At 34.9% G+C, this 9,303-nt stretch overlaps 1 protein-coding gene across 1 annotated transcript; it reads right to left on the bottom strand.

Annotated features, from left to right (window-relative positions):
• Positions 1–60: 60 nt before the first annotated feature.
• Positions 61–6,431, bottom strand: LOC117343772. Its single transcript, XM_033906267.1, has 3 exons — positions 6,235–6,431; positions 1,951–2,092; positions 61–227 (listed from the first exon to the last, which is right to left on the bottom strand). The coding sequence occupies exons 1-3, from the start codon at positions 6,334–6,336 to the stop codon at positions 61–63; spliced, it is 411 nt and encodes a 136-aa protein (XP_033762158.1). The 5' UTR covers positions 6,337–6,431.
• Positions 6,432–9,303: the final 2,872 nt, after the last annotated feature.

The raw sequence follows: 9,303 nt of genomic DNA, 5'->3' as shown, positions 1-9,303 counted from the left end.
AAAAAATAAATGATGCAGTTAATGAGACGCCGACTAAGCAGCTGTCAGAATAGATGACGTCTAACTACCAGAAGAACTTATAAATGTAAACCCTATGCTACCCTTACCTATAACACAGACATGGAAGTGTTGTTCCTCACACGAAGCCGCCTTTATTGTACCAGACAAATCGACGTACGCACAGTTAAACTCCAGGTTGAAGTCGACCGGACACGCTTTCCCATGACCTGTAACAGGATAGTCATATACAAAGTACACTGTTGTGACATAAGAAAATAAGGGAAAAGGAAGAGATAAAGGAATATATTCTTAATGTGTTATCAAAATAAAATAAAACAAGGATGGATAGTATTGCAACAGCAATACAAAGTCCCCTGCCTGACCCAGGAGTGCAACTATTTATTTCCCATTTTTTAAACTACGTGTTATACTGATAACGTATACCAAGTTTCGTTAAATCGGAGTAGTACTTTGGGATTGTCCGGACAAGTCTCAACCAATGAGAAGTCGGCGGCCATTTAGGAAATTGTTTTTTTCGAAAAAAATGTGGGATGCACAACTTCATGTTATACTGATCATGTATACCAAGTTTCATTAAAATCGGAGTAGTGCTTTAGAAGGAGTTGTCCGGACAACTATTGCGTGACAGATCTAGACAGACAGACGGACAGACAGACTGACGGACAGACAGACGGACGGAGGGTAAACCTATAGCCCCCCGTTTTTCAAACGGCAGGGGACTAATAACACTTTCATGTCTGCGACGTATTTAAAAAAAAAATGTACAAGGTCGATTACTGGTATGACCAACGAGGTTGATCCCCATTTCTTAATGATGCAGCGCCGACAACGAAAAAATATGATTATATTCAAACAAAAGGCTTAAATGATTTTTACAGAATGCGATTTTTTTTGTTACCGCTCTCCAAAAGTTTAAGCTTCTGTTGTAGAGTAACTTGCTGCGATATTACATTCAATCGATGTGATTTTAAAAAAATAGTAATGAATCAATATGTATATATACAATGGTATTGTTTGTACACTTAATGAATATAGTTCCTGTTTAACACATATTCTCAACGTCCGAATGCAAACAGGTCAAATGAAAAAAACTTACCTATATGTTCGTTCAGTTGTAAAGGTTAATACCTTCATTAGTTCTGATTGTGAACCTTACTTACATATTTTGATTATAATATATATAAAACAAAAAAGAAAGAAAGACCCCCCCCCCCCCCCCCAAAAAAGGAAAAAAAAACCCAAAACAATAGAGAATTATTTTCGTCGTTGATGTATTTTAATAAACAAGTTGTCTTTATCAATAATTGAGTGATTCAATTTGACAGCGAGGGATAATGGATTTAAAGAAGTAATAATAAAAAATTTAATCAAAAAGAGAGAAGAAAAAATAAAAAGGGGTGGAAAACATATGTATTTCCAAACAAGTTCCCTTAGAACAAAATTGCACACATAAACAACACCCAAACAAGAATATATGATTATTATGAAGGAAATATAAACATCTTATTTACACTTACACCAGCACTCACTGTACCAACCATTTAGCCCGCACGACCGATTTGTCAATGTGAAACGTCTCGAGCATTATGCAATTTATGAAATATAATATCGACTCGTTAGCACATCGAAGGTCATCACGACAGGTCCCTCTAATGGGATAAACACTTTAACCCTCATAAGCGATCATTTACAGGACATCTTTTTATGTTCATGCGTTTTTGCTATCGACTACGGTTGATATCACTCATAGGTCAATTGAATTAGGTGACCTTGTGTGAGGATGTAATATACAAATGCCAATTCATATTCTGTATTCTCTTTGCTCTAAAATATATATTCTTACTAATATCTGAAAGTTTGATCAATAAATCAGCTTGTCAGTAAGTCTACAGACATTTTGATAACTACATATATAAAATCATTACTTACATCGACTATACTGCGTGTATACCTTCTGTCCTCCGCACCTTCCACCATCTCCGTTACACTCACTGTTACACCAGACCTGCGGCGCATAATCTCCATGACTAGCTTGTACGTACCAATCCGATATACATATGCACTGGTTTTTCTATTGAAAAAAACCCCTTTAAATTCTTTAAATTCAACAGGTTAAATACATATCTTTGCAATTTTGATGACAGATAGATTTAACAAATATGCTATATATTCATATAAACAAATGCTTATGACTAATTTTTATATGATGATGCCTTTTCAACATGTGTGAAAGTGAGAGTGTGTGTTCGACATTTTCTTTTTACATGTAATGAAAAATTTTTGAAAAATAAAAAAAATACACAATTTTTTTTTCTTCATATAAATAAATGTAATATAAAACGCATTCGCCTGCTTAAATTATCATTTTCTCACTCTTGACTGTAATATGCAAATAATTAAAGATAATGCTCTCCGATATATATTTTGAAATATTAAAAACATGAAGAAACTTCCGTATAGTTCCTTACAACACCAACAGTTACATATTTTCAGCTTGTGAAACTGTCCAAATGTTTAAGCTTCTCTTTTCATCTTTTATATTAAAAGTGATTAAAATACTAATGGTATCTCGAAAAATTCTATTTTGCTGCGGTTTTCTTTATTGGTATAAACAACAATGTGTCATTATATGGTCAGTGTATAGTCTGTCGGTGGGGAATCATCATGTTGTTCAACTTATTCAATACCCTTTCTACCTATGTATGTGTAACAGGAGAGGAGAAAATGTAGCGGCCAGACCGGGGTTCGAACCCGGGACCTCCGAACACTAGCCGGATGCTCTACCAATTGAGCTACCTGGTCACCGATGATCGACCCAGTCCAGTCCCGCTACACACCTCCCTCCTTTTTTCCAAGTCTTCGCCCTCGAAGACACACGAGACCCTTATACCACCACCGTGGGTATTTTAGTTGGGCGCCAAACTACCGCCAAACATTTCTGTTGTGTGCCCCTAAGGAACAAGGAGGTAATTAGACTGTTTCAATGCACAATGACTTGACACAAAGTGTGTGGAGACAATGAACATCCGTACAGCTTCAATTCAGAGACGTGTCACACACATCAACAAAATAAATATTAATGTGCAAGAAATATTTTTTTTTTCAATTTAGTACGTGATTATCAGCAGATCTATATACGAACAAAAAAATCTCGAATTGCGGAGCTGGAAACGAGCTTTTGGTTTGATATAGAGGAAAATCTGAAGTTCTACATATCGTGCAAGAGGAGGCGAGGACGTAGCAGTTTATAGGGAGGCATGTCAGCAACAAGTACAAAGGAGATTGTTTCAGAATTGAATGAACGAAATTAAAGAGAAATCAAGATACCCGTAGGCCTAAACGGTCATCTGATAAAGACTTTGAGCAGGTACTCGCCATTCCATGCCGTCCTCCAGGGATGTTTCAGATCGAATTTGGTTGTTTTACATCAAGGCAATAAGGGGGAGTAGCGGTTTAAACCATAATTCCAGCCAAATTCCCAATTCGTGGATTCCCTCCTCTAGACTAAGGGGTTGCATATGCCTCCTTTTTTTATATTAATTATGAGTGCCCTCCTCAGTAATGTTTCAGACCAAAGGTTGTAATCAATTACAGCATAATGGATAAGTAGCGCTCTAAGTGTTTAGGGACGCTGAAAAAACTTCATATATTTTCTAAGGTGTAAATACGAACCGATCTAAAGTAACAAAACGAGAAAAGAATCAATAGGAAGAGGAAAACACGAAGAACAAGAGCTGGACAAATACAAAGACCGGTTCCGCCTCGGAAAATAATGCTCTTACGATTACTCAAGAACATATTGCTGCGAAACTGAAATTGTTTTAATACTTTCGTAAAAATTAATGAATAGTAGTAGTTGAAATATAAAAGAAAATTCAATTAAATAATCTGGGTTTAAGGTCAATTCCGTTATTGTTTACGATAAAGATACAGAGGCACATTACGCTTGCATGCATTAAATACAAAAAAAAAAAAAACACCATTAATTCCGCCATGTGTTAAAATCGCAGAGAACACATGTATACATAATGTTTGATGAACTCTTCACGGTTCACGTATTTAACACACACACACACACACATATATATTTTTTTGTAAACCAATTTTTGGAACATATATATTATGAATATATACTCGTACAAGAGCAATGAAGGTATTCGAATCACAAGTCTGTAAACATAACGAGCCACTGTTCGTTGTAAGATTCAGTGCTGTTCTTTCAATATTTGTCCAACAATCTGCAATATATTTCGAATAATGGTATGAAAAAAAAATTAAAAAAAAAAACCAAGGGAAAATAAATACATTCATTCACAATTGATACATACTCTAAATAATGTGCCGAACGTATCAAGAAACGTATCACAAAATATAAAATATTACCATTTAATATGAAATCATTGGGATTAGAATCTTTTATGATTTCAAGTTATTTAGAGTACGTCGTTTTCAAAGCTTCCTATAGTACCATATTTGAAACGGAATTCCCCCCATGAAGCCATTGTATTTCTAGATGCTTACTCTCAATCAGGAAAGCTACATGTACCTATAACCAACAAGCATTTCATAAAAAATTATTTGTAAAGCGTGGGAATACTGAAAATTTAGATAAAATGACAACAAACCTAAAACTATTTGATCAATAACCTCTCTAATGTAAAGATGGCAAAAGATCGGTTGGAAACAAAAAGTGGTCTTTTTTTTGAAGATTAGTAATTATGGTGTAAATGATTTACATTTGGAGGGTTGCTAAAGTGTAAATGATATAACATTTCAAGGGTTGTTATAGTGTAAATGATATAACATTTGGAGGGTTGTTATTGTGTTAATGATATAACTATTGAAGGGTTATTATAGTGTAAATGATATAACATTTGGAGGATTGTTATAGTGTAAATGATATAACATTTCAAGGTTTGTTATAGTGTAAATGATATAACATTTCAAGGTTTGTTATAGTGTTAATGATATAACTATTGAAGGGTTGTTATAGTGTTAATGATATATCGTTTAAAGTATATCTCTTTAAATTGATTGTAACAGGACAGATTTTTTCAACAGTTTGAGAATATTAACAATATATGATATGTACATTTGGAGTATGTAAGAGGATAAAATATGAAATATTTACAGGGTGGTAAGGTTATAGAATGTTATATTTAGAGGGTGGTAAGGTTATAGAATGTTATATTTGGAGGGTGGTAAGGTTATAGAATGTTATATTTAGAGGGTGGTATGGTTATAGAATGTTATATTTAGAGGGTGGTAAGGTTATAGAATGTTATATTTAGAGGGTGGTAAGGTTATAGAATGTTATATTTAGAGGGTGGTTTGGTTATAGAATGTTATATTTAGAGGGTGGTAAGGTTATAGAATGTTATATTTAGAGGGTGGTAAGGTTATAGAATGTTATATTTAGAGGGTGGTATGGTTATAGAATGCTATATTTAGAGGGTGGTATGGTTATAGAATGTTATATTTAGAGGGTGGTATGGTTATAGAATGCTATATTTAGAGGGTGGTAAGTTTATAGAATGTTATATTTAGAGGGTGGTATGGTTATAGAATGTTATATTTAGAGGGTGGTATGGTTATAGAATGTAATATTTAGAGCGTGGTATGGTTATAGAATGTTATATTTAGAGGGTGGTATGGTTATAGAATGTTATATTTAGAGGGTGGTATGGTTATAGAATGTTATATTTGGAGGTTAGTAGCAGGATAATGTACAAAGCCTTTGGATGGTAATAACAGGATATCGTATGTAATAGTTGACATTGCATACAACTACACAAGATTTTTCTTTCCTTTTCAATTAATCAGAATCACTCCTTCTCAGTGATGCAGTGCCTTAAAGAAAAATTTGTTAACTACAACTGACCTTCCGTTATCAGAAACGATACACAAAACCTAGATTATCAACCCTACATCACTGATATACATATAAGTAATTCCATGTACATCTACCGGTCTCTTTAATTATGCCATACTGATCAGTTGTATAAAATTTGATAAAAGCGAACGTCTGATACTGATGAGTCGAAAGACTCAAAGTTAATAAAGAACATGAACTTAAACTGTATAATGGAGGTTATTTCATTTTTAGATTTACTGTATCCAGCTCTAAATTTGTATTAAAATGATTTAATATCTTGTTGTATTTTGTACACTCTTTCGATACATCGAAACACGTATATTTAGAGCAAATCTTACGTCTGGCATATACCCATGGAGCAACATCAACGTAGACCCCTGTCCAAAACTCGTTATCTCCAGTCCAATTAAGGTTCCGTGTAAAGATGTTCTCCTCCTCATCCTTTGAATCCGGAACTGCCAATACGCTGTCCTCTTCAAAACAAGCTTTATACGCTTGTAACGCTGTCATCGGCCGAGGTATGATGAAATAATTCGAACCTGATTAAAAAAATATATTAATGTTCGAAAAAGGTTACAGTGCAACATTATGAGACTTTGAACTACTAAACACTTAAATCAAAATGGAAGCAAGTTCTGTATTAAAGAGAACCACACAACTCTTCTAACGAAAGTAAAACTACACCATAAGCCCGATGTGTATTGTATGAAAAATACTGGGTAAGTAAATGTGTTAAATAAATACAGATTTTAATTTTCAACATTTTGAATTATTGGTGTAGGGTTTTAGTTGGCGTAATCGTCTGAGGGCATGGTCGATATTGCATATCTTAGTACTTTATATTAATGAGAGAAATACTGTCTATTCGTTGTAAAATTTCTAACTTCTATGCACAATTTTATCTATAAACATGTCGCCCCCCCCACCTATTTTTTCATCATAAAATACTTTTTTTTTTCTTTTAACACTTTCTTCAGAGTCATGTCGCTTTGGTGACACTGTTATTAGTTGGTGACGTTATTTCAATCAATACTTATAGGCCTACTTAGGTAGTACTGCATGACGATAGCCCGTAATGGAAATCAATAGTTTAAATAGCGATACTGCAACACAATTGTAGAGAATGTATCACATTCACATGTCTATATATATTGAAAGTAGATAGAGAGTCCAAATTACCAGGATCAAAAATTAATTTTGGTGATACTACATGGATTTAATTTTGATTTTAGGTATTTGAGGAAGGACAAAGGCGTGTCCCTACCTTGCAACATCAAAATCACTTCAGATGGGAAATGGTTTCAAGGTTGTGTAAAAGTAAGTCAATCGGTCTCAGGGAGAAAATACATACATAACTTAATGAACATATCTAATATATTAGCTAGGTCACATAATATTTTGGCTTTACGCTTTAGCTCAACATTTGCCTTAAATGACTAAATTTGTCGATGAGCCATCGAACAATACAATACTCAGCATTTAAAGAGGGGTACGACTGTGGCAGTATAGTATAGATCTGACAGGCTGGGCTGTCCATCCGGCTGGATGTCTTCAGATGTATATAGGGGTAGCACTACGAAATCAACACCAGCACGGACGTATAAAGTATACCGAAGCCCACAAATCCCTCAGAAAGTCATCACATGCATACAACTTTTTCATAAAAAAAAATCATAACAACTAAAAGTAAAAGTATCAAGGCAGAACGCTGTATAACTCTAAAACTTATATAGATTAATATTGGTATATTTATCTGACACTTGTTGGAGGAAGATTAGGGTTATCAGCAGGAGAATCCCCATGTCTTTGATAAATAACAGAGAATACCGGCAAGTATTTATAAACAGTGTTGGGTAATTACCTATGACGCGTACCCACATCACGATCCGTATGATGTATGAGTGAATCACTGTCCATGTACATGACTTTTTGTGAAAATTTTCCCTCGATCCATGAACAGGAATCATTACACACATTCGGAGAAATAAACAAGAAAGATGATGTAGATTGATAAAGACCATGTGAATTGTTTAGGGTCGACATGATAATCATACTTAGACATCTCGATTTCTTGATGCAGTATGAAGTGAGACGTGGTTGATGTCTGAATACATGCCTAGTGTTACCGTTATCAACAGCTTAACTCTCATGTGAGATTGTGATGTGACCATTACTGTTCAAGAATCACCATGAAAATCAATATTTTGTTTTATTATATTCTGCCCTGTATAATAGATTTTGAATTTGAATTATAATTTGGTCTTTATGACAGTATTCGTATTGTTTTTCACAATGCGATGTATTTTGATAATTATGATAGAGAAATAGACAATGAGTGGTGTACCCTACACGTCCATTGCATTGTTTTGTGATGTTTCCTTTGACACTATCGATTTAGGACATAGATGAGTGTTATTTGACCGTGTTAGGAAGGCTATTTGGGGTCTGTTCCCAGCCGTGATATGACGAGTTCATTAAGGGACACTTACTACTTCCCACTTGGCGCCAAGCATTGAAAATAATGTAATTAAACCAGATCAAACCGGTTCATGAAAAAGTATGAAGCCCGTACAGGTGTGGGCTATGATTTGCTTGTTGAATCTCGCATTTCGGTAAATGGCTTATGAGGGGACTAATTTAATATTAGAGATGTGTGTGTGAGAATGTGTGTAAAGGATAAAAAGATCAGAGAGCATTGGAACATCGGGAGAATGCGAGAAAAGGGCACATTGATGAAATCAGGAGACTAAACTAAGGAATATTGAAGATATCTTGGAACTAAGAAGAGATCGGCAGCAATAAAGATACCAAGGGGATATTAAAGAGATCAGAGAACATTGGAACATTGGGAGAATCAGGGAGCACATCAGGGAACATTGAAGACACCATGAACTATTGAGGATTTGAGCGAGTTGCACATACAAGAGAACATTGAAGAAAAGAGAAAACCTTAAATAGACAATGGGATATTGAAAAGAGAAAAGGACATTGTTGATACCATGAAACATTGAAAATATCGGGAAATATTGAAGAGACCAGGGAACATTATGAGACCAGGGAATAATGACGACATCGTGGAACATTAGGAGACAAGAGAACACTTAAGATATCATGAAACATTAAGGACATCAGGGTACATTGAAGACACCAGTGTACATAGAAGACACCAGTGTACATAGAAGACACCAGGGTACATTGAAGACACCAGTGTACATAGAAGACACCAGGGTACATTGAAGACACCAGTGTACATAGAAGACACCAGGGTACATAGAAGACACCAGGGTACATTGAAGACACCTGTGTACATAGAAGACACCAGGGTACATTGAAGACACCAGTGTACATAGAAGACACCAGGGTACATTGAAGACACCAGGGTACATTGAAGACACCAAGGTACATTG

The sequence above is a fragment of the Pecten maximus genome, chromosome 2 (assembly GCF_902652985.1).
Source record: "Pecten maximus chromosome 2, xPecMax1.1, whole genome shotgun sequence".
NCBI lineage: Eukaryota > Metazoa > Mollusca > Bivalvia > Pectinida > Pectinidae > Pecten > Pecten maximus.
The sequence above is the reverse complement of the archived record's forward strand: the minus strand, read 5'-3'. Positions and strand labels throughout refer to the sequence as shown.

Excerpts from the sequence above, each read along its gene's own strand:
- LOC117343772 (XM_033906267.1), bottom strand. The coding sequence starts at position 6,336 with ATGAGGAGGAGAACATCTTTACACGGAACCTTAATTGGACTGGAGATA. Across the intron at positions 2,093-6,234 it reads TCCATGGGTATATGCCAGAC|AAAAACCAGTGCATATGTAT; the intron begins GTAAGATTTGCT and ends TTTTTTCAATAG. Across the intron at positions 228-1,950 it reads ATACACGCAGTATAGTCGAT|GTCATGGGAAAGCGTGTCCG; the intron begins GTAAGTAATGAT and ends ATCCTGTTACAG.